This window comes from Peromyscus maniculatus, chromosome 17 (genome assembly GCF_049852395.1).
Source record: "Peromyscus maniculatus bairdii isolate BWxNUB_F1_BW_parent chromosome 17, HU_Pman_BW_mat_3.1, whole genome shotgun sequence".
Taxonomy (NCBI): Eukaryota; Metazoa; Chordata; class Mammalia; order Rodentia; family Cricetidae; genus Peromyscus; species Peromyscus maniculatus.
The window spans coordinates 57,524,511-57,538,978 of NC_134868.1; the positions used below are offsets into that span (position 1 = coordinate 57,524,511).

The 14,468-nt window shown below is 48.0% G+C and overlaps 2 protein-coding genes across 8 annotated transcripts in view; both read left to right on the plus strand.

The window, feature by feature from the left end:
- Window positions 1-7,661, plus strand: part of Dcun1d2 (defective in cullin neddylation 1 domain containing 2) — a 31,165-nt gene extending 23,504 nt beyond the window's left edge. For 2 of the 7 annotated variants that reach the window (XM_006981293.4, XM_006981294.4), the window contains 3 exons: window positions 1,881-1,963; window positions 4,526-4,622; window positions 5,639-7,661. In XM_006981293.4, coding sequence (XP_006981355.1) covers window positions 1,881-1,963; window positions 4,526-4,622; window positions 5,639-5,718 — 260 coding nt within the window. In that variant the 3' untranslated portion in view covers window positions 5,719-7,661. The remainder of the gene's footprint in view (window positions 1-1,880; window positions 1,964-4,525; window positions 4,623-5,638) is intronic. The other 5 variants (XM_076553702.1, XM_076553703.1, XM_076553704.1 and 2 more) reach the window with 3 other exon arrangements.
- A 1,979-nt stretch (window positions 7,662-9,640) lies between these two features.
- Adprhl1 (ADP-ribosylhydrolase like 1) overlaps window positions 9,641-14,468 on the plus strand; it is a 38,373-nt gene continuing 33,545 nt past the window's right edge. Inside the window, exon 1 of the mRNA XM_042262495.2 lies at window positions 9,641-10,042. Coding sequence (XP_042118429.2) covers window positions 9,832-10,042 — 211 coding nt within the window. The 5' untranslated portion in view covers window positions 9,641-9,831. The remainder of the gene's footprint in view (window positions 10,043-14,468) is intronic.

The following is a 14,468-nucleotide window of genomic DNA, read 5'->3' on the forward strand; positions in this document are numbered from 1 at the left end:
GAAGCTTCATCCTTACTAGCTCTTGTTTTCCTTAACACAGGAGGTTTGTCTAGGGGAGCACCACACACATCATTCTAACTAGCCTTGCCTTCTAGCATTTTCTTAATCGACAGATGAACTTTTTAGAGGTTCGTGAAAAGAAATTGATGCCAAAACATTGTCATTCCAAAGTGACTGTGGCCCCTGATTCAGTGTCAAGGTCCCCTGCTGGGGAGTTTTGTAGTTACTGTTTTGCAGATGGCCCAAGCTCACTTGGAAAGAGTGACATTTTTTACTTAGGAATATTAATGTTGGAAATTTGTACATTCACTTTATAGTCATGTAACTCATGCACATCCAGATGAGGTACTTTACAAGAAGGGGTTCTAGGACCCAAACTAACCCAAACTCAACTAGATTATAAAGTATGCCATAAAACTTTATTTTTCTTTCCTCCTCAGGTTCTTCTCCATTTCCCAGTGTGAGCGCTTTACATCATTAAGATGAGTTGAATATAGATCTCACTTAATGTTCTTCCTCAGGGATAAGGATGTAGACTTATAAGCAGGACAAGACTAATCGTCTTAGCCTTACACTGCGGGTCCCATAGGTAAGGCCTAGCAAGCCCTCCACACACCATGGTTGGACTCTGATGCTCTCCTTTCCATGGAGACTCCAGGGTGCTTAGGACGATCAGGCCTGCAGCATTCTCTGTAAGCCCCTGGGAATCATCCTATCCAGTGTTGGTCACTATCCATTCATCTCTAGTTTATCAGGAATAGTAGTGATGAGCCGGTCCGCCCTGAAGTCTCAACTGGAGCACTGACACCAATAATTTCTGTCCAAGTGGGATCAAGCCAGATTTAGGAGAAAGTCTTGAAAAGTGCTTCTTTGAGGGGTTTCACATTTAAACTAATCTGTTCCCTTAATATAGTTGTTGGTCTGCTTTTCACATTGCTTTATCTGACATACATGCAGAAATGTATTTAGGAGACTATTTCAGCATAGCTATCCTTTTATTGCCTGTGGTGAGCAGTATTCACATGATTAAAATAGTCAGGCTTAGAGGTAGGCTTGCTGTGTCTAGCATATAAGAAGAAGTACTAAAACATTTGCCGTGAGCGGGAGTAGACTGCTGTTCCCGAAAACTCAGGCTGGAGATTCTGTTCCATAGCCTCCTTAAAACCCAGTATCCATGTTCCATTAAATACGCAGCTTTAAGACAAACCTTGCAGTGTAGATTTGTTTAAGAATGGTCAAGTACTCACTGTCTTCTAGTTGAGGGAGAAGATATTGGCTTTGATTGATAAATAACCTAAATTTTGAGTATCTTTGTAGTAGTGAAAATAGTTTTCTCAGTGTGTAGACATTTGTCTTAGCTGTGCAGTGAGGAATTCAGAGTCCTAAGACTGTCCAGTTTGCTTGTGAATCAGGTCCTTCTAAGACAGCTGGTTCTGTCGTAGTTGACACGACCCTGAGGCAGGTCTCCTGGCGAGAACTGATCCCTCCCTTCCAAATGAGTCCTTTAATTTTCAGCTTATCACTTGGAAATGGCAGTGGCCTACTTTCTGAATAAATGCTATCTACACTAATAGTAATAGTAGACTGGATCAGGCACAGTAAGTCTGATACACATGGAATGCAAGTCTCCAAAATTGGTTAATTGGGGACAACTACTTGCATGTCCAAATAATACACCAGTGCTTCCTAAGAAATCTCCTCAGACTCATAATGTGAGATGACATGTCATTTCCAGAAACACTGTGTAGAGATTGGGTAAGATTGCCAAGTAATTATTTTATTCCCTAGGAAAGAAGACTGAGATTTATTAATTACCCTCTCTCTTTCTCTCTCTATCCTGCTCCCCCTCTTTCTCCCCAACTCCCCTTTCTCTCTGACAGATTTAGAAATGGCTGTTGCGTATTGGAAGTTAGTATTGTCTGGAAGGTTTAAATTTTTAGATCTTTGGAACACATTTCTGTTGGTAAGTGACTGTTTCTTGCCTTGTGTGCCCAATCAAGAGAAAGCTTTTCATATTTAAATGCTAAGGCTTAGGCCCTGCATAGGGGCACACGTCTTTAATCCCAGCACTCAGGAGGGTAAGGCAGGTGGACCTCTGTGAGTTCAAAGCCAGCCTGGTCTACATAGTGAGCTCCAGGCTAGCCTGGGTTACATAGTGAGATTCTATCTCAAAAAAACCATAAATAAATAGGTAGGTAGGTAGGTAGGTAGGTGGATGGATGGATGGATGGATGGATGGATGGATGGATGGATGGTTGGTTGGATGCTGAGACTGAATGTAGTCATCTGTCTAAATTAGGACTACAAAGGCACTCAGGTATCAGGCAAGAGGCTGCATGGTTAACCACTTGCAGAATGCCACAGCACAACAGTAGAGCCATCTACACATGGGAGCTGCTCCCAGGCTGTTCTCTACACAGTTACTTCTTCTAGAATGTTGTCGATCATCTTACAGCTGATCTCAGCAGCTCCCAACCTGCCGTCTCCTCTGAGAACTTCCTCAACTCAGTAGCTCTTCATTGCTACTGGGGAACTTCATAAAGTACCAGGACCATACTCACTGCACACTGCTCTGGACTCTAGAGTGTGGACCAGATCTTGTTGCCTAGAGGTACCCTGGCCATCATATGTGTCTGTAATCTGACACCTTTAAAATCTATTCTGCCACACACAAGATGGGCAGGAGGGTTTTATGGGGTGCCATGAAGGAGGCATCGTGGCTGGACTGAACCCTGTCTTGTAAGGACAGCAGCCAGTTTAGCTGTGAGCTATTGGAAGGAAGTGGAGTGCCAGGGCATGTCCTGGATGCACAAAAGATGGTCCCGGTGATAGCAGAGGTACTCAGACCTTCCACACTGTCACAATCGTGAAAGAAGGTCATGCTTCCCACCCCGTGGCCAGGCTGGTGCACCCCTCCTCTTTTCTATCCGTGACCCCCAGCTGGCATGCATCTGCTCTGCCATGGGCAAGACTGGGGATGTTGGGCATATTGCTTCTATGTGCCTCGGTCTCTTTATCTAGGGATAGCATTCAAGAGCATAGCCTATGGAGGGCAAGCACTGTCTTCGTGGCCTGGGAAGGTCTTCGTGTCAAGGGGCTCATCCCATCATGTGTCATGTTTCTTATAGAACGTTCGGTGGTTGATAAAGCAACACCCAGTTCCTCCTTGACTCATTTTGTGGTACTTGGGATGGAACCTGCATCCTCCTACAGGCTAGACAGGTGCTCTACAACTGAGCAACATCCCCGGTTCACTTTGGGTTTGAGGCATGGTCTTGCTGAGTTGAAGCAGACCTTGAACTGGGGATCTTCCTGTCTGTCCTTCTAAGTGGCTAGGATTACTGGCTATTTCACCAGGTTCTTGCATTTGGGTTCTACCCATGCTACAAGACGTTGTCCAGAGAACTCCACAGCCATGTGTGCAGAAGTAAGAAGGTGCTACCACACCGTGAGGTCAGCAGAATGCTAGAATCCACACAGTGCCGCTGATAGGAAGACTGATGAAGACGATGAGAATATGTACCCAATAGAGCAGAAGACAGAGCAGCGTGATTAAACAGACATGTCAGCTGGCTCCTCTTCAGACCGAGTGTTGGTGGGGGAACAAACTATAAAAACAGCTGACAACCTAGCAGTTGGTGTTTTAACATACGATATGAAGTTCTAAAAGAATAAAGTCAATAAATAAACAGGCTTCAAAAAAAGAAAGATACAAGACAAGGCCTGGCAAGATGGCTCAGCTGGTAGGAGTGGCTGCCCCCAAGTCTGATGACCAGAGTTTGACCCCCAGAACCCAAAAAGTGGGCGGAGAGCACTGACTTCCCCCCACAAGTTGTCCTCTAATCTATGGTCATGCATAGAATTAGGTAAACGTGAAAAAATTTAAAGATAGCATACACACATAACGGGCATAGAAGCTGTTTATGTTACATGCATGTACTGGCATGTAAAAGCTGGTGTGGCAGTGGTAAGTTCAAGGGGATGAGTGCGTCTGTAGGTGATGAGGAGAGAGCCAGCTGAGACAGGAGCCGCGGAGGCCCAGCTTGGCCTCAGAACGTGCCTTCTGTGGTACAGACATCGTATAGTCTCCATGTTTTTTATGTCACTGGAATACTGAGTAACAGATATTTTTAGATAATTATCTCGTCCCACACAAGGAATATTTGATATATAGAAGTACAAATGTGAGGAAATAAGGTAAATAGAAATAGAACTCCATATTGTCCTGCATCATTTCTGGACAGGTTTAGGGAAGTGGGAAGGAAAGACATTTAGACAGGAATGTATAATTTTAGAATTTAAAATCTTTTAATAAGTCAGTATTCTTTATCTGTACTTATGGCATATAGCACATACCATCACTATAAAGGACTATTACTTTCACCGGTGATAGTTGTGGATCTGTACTCCTTCCTCATCACCCTAAGGAAGATCACTTGCTCATGCAGTGTGCCCTGACCACTAGAGTATCGGGGAGCCGAGATCTGAACCTTAACCTGGTGGATGTTTTTCTCTTATGTATTAGGAGCATCACAAAAGATCAATTCCAAGGGATACTTGGAACCTTCTCCTAGATTTTGGAAACATGATTGCAGATGATTTGTCTAACTACGATGAAGAAGGTACTAGAAGTTGTAGGACTTCACAGGGTTACCAGAGATGCTCACACCTCCTGTGGATGCTAATGGACTACTCCAGAATGAGGGGCAGACATGGGCCCAGAAGGGCCACCCACCCAGAGGGATGAGAACAGTATACTGACTTAACTTCCTTGACAGCTTCTAGAACCACAAAAATCCTGGCTAGGATGATTGGAGATGTTATCCTGAGTCTATCCATATTTCCCCTAATGCCAGAGAACCCCACATTAGAGACATTTAAGGACCTCCCATACAGTAGCACTGCTCCCCGAGAGGAGCCTGGTTCTGGGTAGCTGGGCTCCCCTCCAAATGTAACTGGCCTGGACTTTGTCCAGGACATCTTCACTCCTCATGCTTTATGGCCACTACCCTGTTAGTGACAGCATCCAGTTCATGCACTGCCCCTCATCTCTGTATCCTCTACACTAAACACAGTGCCCCGTTCATAACAGATGCCTAATGAAAGTTTCGTGTGTAAAAGAAGGGAGAGTTGAATGTAGACAGCTTGGTTTTCAGGGGCCATAATTGTCCCTGGTAAAACTAACTTGTCTGGCAGAGGAGCTGTGGGAGCCGTGGTGCCCTGCACTGGGCAGAGGAGCTTGGGAGCCATGGTGCCCTGCACTGGGTAGATCTGGGAGTCTCTGTTAAGGAGTCAGAGAAAGAATGCTCATGACTAAGGATTAATGCTCCTTGGCCCCTGGGAAGCTGTGGGTCCATTGTTTCCATTCCCAGTCAGCAGGTTCTAACTTCCCATAAGTTGGCTGAGGCCTGAGGCCACCTTGTAGGCCCAGTCAGTGAGAGTGTGGTCTCAAGGCCATTATACCTACCACTCACCGACCCTGTTCCCTGGAACAGAAGAACTGAGCGACTTCAGCGGGTCATTTGATCAGATGCAAGCTTCGGATTGTTCTTTAGATGTTGGGATTGGGGAAAGAATATTTTTAATATAAAAATACTGGGATAAGACTTACTTTGACACTCTATTTGTTTTCCTTTAGGAGCCTGGCCTGTCCTTATAGATGACTTTGTAGAATATGCAAGACCAGTGGTCACGGGTGGGAAACGTGGCCCTTTCTAAGTGAAAAATCAGATAGATGGAGGGTAAGACAAGATGGACCCTGAAAGGACAGCTGAGTTGGTTGCTGTGTGCGTTTGTTGCTGACTTCAGAAGTCTTCCTCGTCCATTCATGAAACAAATCCTTACTCCGCTTAAAGGCTGCAGCGGCTGACGTGTAGAAATGGAGAAGCTCCTCGGGATGCTAGGGATGTGTCATCAGAGCTATTGCTTTAGGAGACGCCCGCATGACTTGTCTTTTCAGAAAGCAACATAGAGCCTGTTGGCAGGGCTGAGAGCATGCTGTTGAGTTCATGATGTCAAGGTGAGCACCAGCGGTTTCCAAAGCTGTGGAGTCACATTGTAATTATGCTTCAAAGTATCATCTGTGTCTGCAGAGTGATGGATCTCTTACACAAGTCCAAGCTGTTAAAAACGTGCCCTGATGAAGATGGCCTTGTCAGAGAGCCTACTGCTTTTAATCTTGGTATTCAAGATGGATAGTTTTGAATTCTCAGATCTCTAGATTTACTAGATTTTTTTTTATTTTCTCTAGAAGACATTGTTGCAATTTGCACAGGGATGGCACAGGATGTGATCCAACAGGCTCGTTCCAAACTGTTTACAAGCTGGTGGGCCTGTTTCACTTCTAATAAGGTTATTATTAGGCCTGGATGCTGCCTCCTGAGAAGTTTCTTATTTTTTTAATATATTTTATTATATTTAAAAGGACATTTTTCCATGAGAAATACTTCTTTTTGAGTGATAAATTAGATTTACAAATCAAATGCACTGGCTCCCTTCACCTGTCTATAATGTCTTCAGTGCCCAGTGTCCAGCCCTTGGATAGCCATATGCATTTGGAAGCAAACGCACACGTCATCTGGAAGAGTCTACACCCCAAGCCTCTGTGCTCCTCGTCCGTACCACGGGACGGCACCATGCCACTGTGCCGTGTCGCCGCCCGCTTTTCTGGTGTTTATGTGCTCCAGAGCCACTCGTGTGCACAGGCATGGAGGACCTGGATACTGTCTGCTCCTCTGGTGTCAAGCTTTGAACATCAATGTGCTGACCCTACCTCACACTTGCCAAGACTTGGTGTCACAAGCGTGCCTTGCTGCCCGGCCCTCAACGCGGCCATGGAGCAGATATGCTGGGCCCACTTCAGGACTCGGGACTGGTCAGATGCCTATGCACAGAAAGCATGTCCCAGACATGCTGTTGGGGCAGCCTCTGGTCGCGGGACATGCTCCTGACTTAGGAAACAGCTCTGAGGCGTGTGTGTGCCCCGTAATGAGGTGGACTGCTGATGCTGATCTCACAGAGGAGGTGGAGGATTGGAACAGGAGGCCAGTCTCCACAAAGCCAACCCTCACTGTGTGAGATGACGTCATTAGTGACCTGTCAACACAGGTCCATAAAGGGAAAACTGGAACATCTTTGAGGGTGGACATAACCAAACTGACCTAATGAAAACCTGGAGAAAAAAGCATCCTTCCAGGCTTTGTGGGTTCCTGACATGTAGTTAACCTTTGTTCAGAGAAATTTATAGATACAAATAACTAAATTCTGAAGGTCTGCAATACGCTCTCCTTTCTAAGATTTAAAATTCTTCAGGGAGACCAGTGATATGATCCAGCAGGTTAAGTCACCTGCTGCCAAGCCTGACAACCTGAGTTCAATCCCTGGGAACCACATGGTGGAAGAGAGAACTGACTCCCACATGTACCGTGACATGCATGTATTCCCCCTGCACACACATGTACTTACACAGTAAGTTAAGTAAATAAGTGTAACTTAAAAATTTAAACTCTATGGGATTGTCAATAGGCTATGAAGTACTAGTAATTGATAAAGGCTTTTCAAAGAATTGTGCTTTCTGTTCTATTATTTACACTTATTTAACCTGTGCATGTTACAGAAATGCTGAAAACTTCAGAAATAGTAAATAAAGTATTTTCCCTGGTGTCGTGGTGTCCTTTACTCTTGGTTGCACACATGCCTGCCTGTGCCCATCAAGGCCCTGGTCTTTGGCTGGACCAGCAGTAAGCCCTTGCCACACCACCTCTCACGCCTCACCAGGTAAATAAGTGCATTGGAGACAGACAACTCCATCTGTCTAGGTTTCTTTCTCAGTGCAATATACTGGACATGTGGGAGTGGCATATGTAGCTAGAGTTTTCCTACCTTGCCCACAGTCAGGACAAATCTCTGTCACCCGCCAGTCCCACAGCCACTCAGACCCAACCAAGTAAACACAGAGACTTATATTGCTTACAAACTGTATGGCCATGGCAGGCTTCTTGCTAACTGTTCTTATAGCTTAAATTAACCCATTTCTATAAATCTATACCTTGCCATGTGGCTCATGGCTTACTGGCATCTTCACACGCTGCTTGTCATGGCGGCAGCTGGCAGTGTCTCCTCTGCCTTCCTGCTCTCTCCTTTCTCCTCTCTGTTAGTCCCGCCTATACTTCCTGCCTAGCCACTGGCCAATCAGTGTTTTATTTATTGACCAATCAGAGCAATTTAACATACAGACCATTCCGCAGCACTAATACAGCTCTAGTTATGTTCAAAACATACTTACTGAACACGCCAGGTTTAAGGGATGCATGTAACCTGTTACACTTAGTACCTGCCAGGAATTTCCAGAGCAGACAGCGTCAGCCCTGTCTGAGGGACACAGGTGCTGTGTTGTGTTAGGTTAAGTGTTCAGTCCGTTTTGAACTTGCTGCTCTGTGGGCAGGAAAGGAGACATCTCCAGCGTCTGTTGCCATGTCTAGCTAGCATCCTGGATGTTTGTCAGATCGACAGACTTGTGCAATAGCCTTATCTTGTTTGTGATTTTGGCCAAATAGTGTGGAAGTTGTTCCCAAGTGTCCTTAACAAAGTTCCTCTCCCTAGAGTCCTTGGACTTAGCTGCAGCAGTCATCCTACCCGAAGTGGATCTCCTGCCGACTCCTGCTATTTGTCTTACTTGGATGGGAACCGAGTGTGTGTGTGTGTGTGTGTGTGTGTGTGTGTGTGTGTGTGTGTGTGTGTGTGTGTGTATGTATGTATGTATATGTATGTATATATGTTCTGGTTCTGAGGGACTGCTTCAGACGGAGGCTTGTGCCAGCGGGAAAGGCATCTTGCTCTGCACTAAAGTTCTTACCAATTGTATTTAAGCCCAAGTGGTCCCCTGCCAATTCTGGATGTGGCAGACCAGGTCACAGGAGGGCCAGCTGGGGTCTGTGTCCACAGGGCTTGTGCTCGAGAGGGGATCGGGAGGTGGCCAGCCTTCTGGTTCATTTCAGACTAAGAGCCCTGGCTTTATGAAGTGTGCCCTACCCAGCCTCGTATTATTTAATAATTCCATGAGCAGGCGGGAATGTTTACAACACATGAAGCTTGGGGTGGCATAACTAGGTTTCACTGTGTGTGCTGAGACATGCGCACTCTGAAGCTGAGCATGGGAGCCCCTTACTGCACAGGAAAACGTGAGATAATGCTCTGTCACAGGAGTTAGGGGCGCTACAGATTTTAAACTCTTCTCTCGTGACTTTTTTTTTTAAATGGTGCTGAGGATCCGACCAAGGGCCTCATATATATCAGATAATTAATTGCTCTATGATGGTGCTACTCCCACAGCCCTCACAATTTTATAATCAGAAAAGTTTTCTAAACGCATAAAACTACACTGGATGAACCTCGGAATTATACTGAGTGAAGGAGAGCAGCTGAGAAGGGGGCCACATACTGTACTGGTTTATTTGAAGGGGGGACCAAGCAGACAGCAACGATGGAGCAGTCTTGGCCGCCTTGTGACATGCACTTCTTGGCCAGCAGGGGGCACATTCCACCCAGGAGCTGACACGGTAGCACGGCCCAAGGGCTCTGAGCGGCTCTGGGTGTGGACCGGTGCCAGCAGGCTCCTTTGCCGGAGAGCCAGTGCTGTCCAAACAGCCCCCACGTGGTGAGCTCGGGGCTTTATCTCATTGGTGCCACCTGCCAAGGCAGGGAAGGAACGCCTGGCCATTTGGGGAGTGCTGGATGGTGATACAATGACCACTATAAATGTCAGCCGGGCCGGCGAAGGGTGGCCAGGAAAGGACAAAGGCAGCCGCAGGGTAAGAGGAGTCACCTTCTAAGATGGAGAAGTTCAAGGCTGCGATGTTGCTGGCCAGTGTTGGTGACGTCCTGGGCTATGGGAACGTCTGCAGGGAGAAGAGTGCTTTGGGCTCAATCCAGGAGGAGCTGCAGAGGACAGGGGGACTGGACAGCCTTGTGCTCTCCCCTGGAAAGTGGCCAGTGAGTGACAACACCATCATGCACATGGCAACGGCTGAGGCCCTCACCACAGGTAGGACCGACTGGCTACTCTGCTCCAGGGGTGTTGGGGTAGAAAAGCAGGTGTGTGGCTTCCTGTGTTGATGGCAAACCGGCACCAAGAACCCTGAAGGCGGTGCATGGGTGCCCGGTGTCACCCGACGCTGTGGCTGAAGGTGGTGATTTCATAGTCACCCAAGACCTGGAGCCTGACAGGCAGCAGGTCATGTTTCCCCTGTGTGTGTTTGGGGGACGGCAGCACGTCGCAGATGGTTAAGCTCCAGATCCTAAAGAGCAGCTTCCCCTTGTTTCTGCTCTTGCACAACAAGCACTCCCCTGGAAGGCACAGGCACAGGTTCTCGCTGCAGAGGATGAGCCGTCTGGTTCTAAATCTATTCCAAAGAACACGTTCTCTGGCTTGAAATTTGGACCCACTGAGGACGTTGTTTGGGGATTGCATCTCAATTCCAAATAACTGACGTTAGAATATCCATCAGAGGGATTCAGTTTGGACATTGTTTTGTGTGTAAATGTTACAAGAAGGAGTAGTCTGGATTCAGGAGAACAAAGTGTGTTCAGTAAGGAGCAGGTCAGTGCTAAGATCAACAAGGCGTTCCGGGGATTTCAGAGAACGGTGCATATGCAAACGTAGTGTGTCTTTTCTATGCAAGGTATGCTGATATCCCACAGATCTGACATGCCATCATTGCAAAATTAAGATCTCAGGGCAGCAGTTAAGCCAATAGATGTCACATATGCATCCGCCATTCTGTTCATCTGTCGTGAGCACGCTCAGCTTAGTTCTGTGGTCATTGTATAGGAATGCCACCAATGTCATGTCCCTAAATAGAGCTGAATGAAGCACGTTGATAAGATATGGTGTCACAGCTTGTTGAAATGGCGAAGCATCTTTCTCAGTGTGCATAATTATGGAATCCAAGTATTTATGGATCCTGCTGTCACTGTATAGGAATATCATCAACGGGCCCCTAAGTAACTAGGGAAAAGTAAAACTCATTGATAAGATACAGTATCACACTGTGGGAAGTGGTGAAGCATTGTTAGGGTTTCAAGAAATTAAGAATTCCAGGTATTTATCTCTTCTGATATTTTTGGCCATACTTGCATGCCTTTGTGGTCAATACCACAGCTCAGAGCCTCTGGAGAACAGGACGTCTCAAACAAAACTGCAGTGGGTACTGACTCTTGGGTGTCTGCTTCCTTGATGCTGTATGCACGTCTCTGCACAGCTACATCAAAGGCCTAGTGTGTGCTTATTTCTGATGGGTGTTCTGTGAGTGCAGAGTGCTAGGCATGTGTCTGTCTGTCTTTGGGGCTTCCCTGGAGAGCCCCTGACACAGATAGGTCCTGTGTAATGGCAAAGGGTCCGTGAGATTAGATCAACGGATCAAAGTCCACTCAAGATGAAGTGGGTGTATTTAGTTTGGGCCATTTTGCAGTATTAGTTTTTGGGTTGTTTGTTTGTTTGTTTGTTTGTTGCTTTGTTTTGTTTGTTGAGGAAAAAAGAGAGTTCCCTGCCAGTCTCCAGGAGTACCAAGCATGTGTTGCTATGCTGGGCCCTGCCATGGCCTCTCATTGAACGTCATGAGAAAACACTTGTTGAACACCCCTTAGCTGATCCTCTACACCAGAGGTTCTCAACCTGTGGGTTGTGACCCTTTTGGGGGGTGAAATGACCCTTTCACAGGGGTTGCTTAAGACCGTCTTGCATATCACATTTTTATATTATGATTCATAACAGCAAAATTACAATTATGAAGTAGCAGCTAAAATAATTTTATGGTTGGTGGGGTCACCACAACGTGAACAATTGTGCTGAAGGGTGGCAGCATTAGGAAGGCTGAGAACCACTGCTCTAGACACTAAGCATGTTTTTTTCTGCTCACTAAAATTCAAGGTTTTGTCTTTAAACAGCCTCTCTTTTTAACAACTGTAGTCCGCTTTAGGAGGCCTTGGAGACATGTTACTAATGGTGGGCACAACTCTTTGCGGCAAAAGTTCAGGAGGCGCTCTCCCACCCGCCTTACATGCACTATCCCAAGACCCCGTCATCTTCACGTTCTGAAAGGTGGCTTCAGTGTTTCCATTCCACAGGTGAGACGTGGACACTTGGCGTGGCTGAGGAACTTGTCCAGTGCCTTGCAGCCACGTGACAGCACACCTCTAGGCAACCTGGCCACAGGCGTGTTCTTCTGTACCCCGTCCACTGCCTATTTATTGTGGTGTTTGGATGCCCTGTAGCCTGCTTCCCAGAGTAGAACCCCTCTTGGCACATTTAAACAAGTGTCGCTCCTGATTCATCACCCAGCAATGGCTCTGTGGTCTATAGGCCATGGCTTAGCTGCCACAGTGGCCACAGCTCATTCAGGGTCAGCATGTGGCATTCAGGATACAAGAGCAGAAACAAAACAAGAACTGTCAGTGGTGCTGCATCTGAGACCTCACTCGGGAGTGCAAAGACTGAGATGACTTCATCACGTCACCAGGCACACATTAGTGACCACGGGCTCTCATCCCAGGCTTTGAATGTGGCCCACTTCAGGACTGTTTGCTCTGGGGCTCGGGAATGTAGCTCCGCATTCCTGCCCACTGCTGCTGAGCCTAGGATTGCTCCTGAAAATCCTTGTGGCTGTAGGAGTCATACAGAGCCACAGGACGAGGAGCTCCATGCTAGTGCAAGGCCAGCAGACTGGGGGCAGGCCTCTAGAGGATCTTGTGCCCCTGGTGACTGCCAGGGCCAATCAGTAAGGCTGGGAGGGGAGGGAGGCAGGAAGTGTCTCCGTGTGCAGTTTGCAGGGAACTTGAGACCCGCAGAATGAGGGTGTGCCAGGCCGGCCCCTTCTCTTCCTCTCAGGGACTCTGACAGTTAGAGTTAGAGCAGACACAGGGCAGAGTCAGGGTGAGAGGAAGCGGGTGCGACTTTGTGAAATCCATAGGTATTTTACTTCAAACTGGGTTTTGTTTTTAATATCGTGTCAGTTGAGAGCTGCAGGCCAGCTTTCTAAACGGACTTGCCCTTCAGGAGGATGGACTGGGAGGTAGGGTGCTGGGTGTAGCAGTCAGAGCAGCGGGCTGGATTTCTATGGACCTTTTTTTACCCTGGAAAAGCTCGGTTTCAGTTGAAGGCAGAGATTTAGTTTTAGAGGGCTTGGGGAGGGCTGGGCTGCCAGGACAGGAGGAAGCTGCCATCGGTAAGGTCGGTAAGCAGATAGCACCGATAAACCAGCGCCAGCAGCCGTGGCTCACCAAGGGCCTGGCCAAACGCAGGTCCTGCCTCCCAGCAGGGGTTCCCAGGCAGACAAAGCTAATTTTACTCCTGTAGGGTTGCCACGAGAAGCCTGTCCGGGACAGAGGGCACTCCTTCTTCCAAAACAAAGTTCTGCCCATCCTTTCTCCTGCCCCGATTCCAAGCTAGGCATGAGCCCTAGGAGAATGGCGGGGCTGCCTCTGTTCCAGGGGCGCTGAGGGCAGGGTGGGAGAAAGACCCTTTCTCCAAGAGCTCACAGCTGTGGGTAAAGCCTCTGCTCCTGTACGGGGAGCAATTCTGACAGGGAGGGTGGTGATTCTGACGGGGAGGGGGGCGATCCTGACGGGGGGGCAATCCTGACGGGGGGGCAATCCTGGCGGGGGGGGGCGATCCTGATGACAGGGAGTGGGGGTGGGGGGGTGTTGCGATCCTGATGGGCGCTTCGCTTCTCTTGGCAACAAGGGAGTCTTTGAGGTTTCCAGCCTGCTCTTCTCTGGAGCAGGGTCACCAGCCCCTTATCATGCTCCATCATCTCTCACCACCCAGCCCTCAGCAAAGACAGCCCCCCCCCCCCCCCCCCCCGCTCCCCGTGGCCGGTGGAAGGGCCAGTGTTTGTCTCTGAACGGCACTTCTCTATTCTGAGCGCCGCTCTGACAGAGAATGAAAACCCACTGGTGGCTCTGGAAGAGAACCTGGGAGAGCATGCCCCTCATGCTCACTGGGGACCCCACCTGCTGCCTGCTCCCCAGATGATCAAGCACCCTGGCCTCCACTGTCTGGGTGTGTGTGACCGTTGTCCACCGAGCTGTGCATTAACTTAGTGACCAAAACCCTCTGGCTTTGCAGTCAAAACCCGTCAGCTCTAGCCAGGTAAAGCATCTTCCTGGAGAAAATCATGGGTGCTCTGGGGCATGGGAGGCAGAGGTCGGCCAGGCCCCGTGCTGGCCACAGATGTTCAGTACAGACCAGTTCTTTTCACCCCCTGCGCCCCATGATCTTCAGGGGTTTGACCCATTCCAGCCTCCCAGATGCACTTCAAGGGAAAAGGGCACAGTTTGTCAATAGCAGCCATACAGATCCAGAGGGATCTGGATCTCAGTGGAGTCTCCCCGTCTCCTGGTGTCCCTTCAGAACAGTGCGGCCGCCGCTCTGCATGGTATAGTGTGACATAGTTTATTCTCTGCGGACAAAA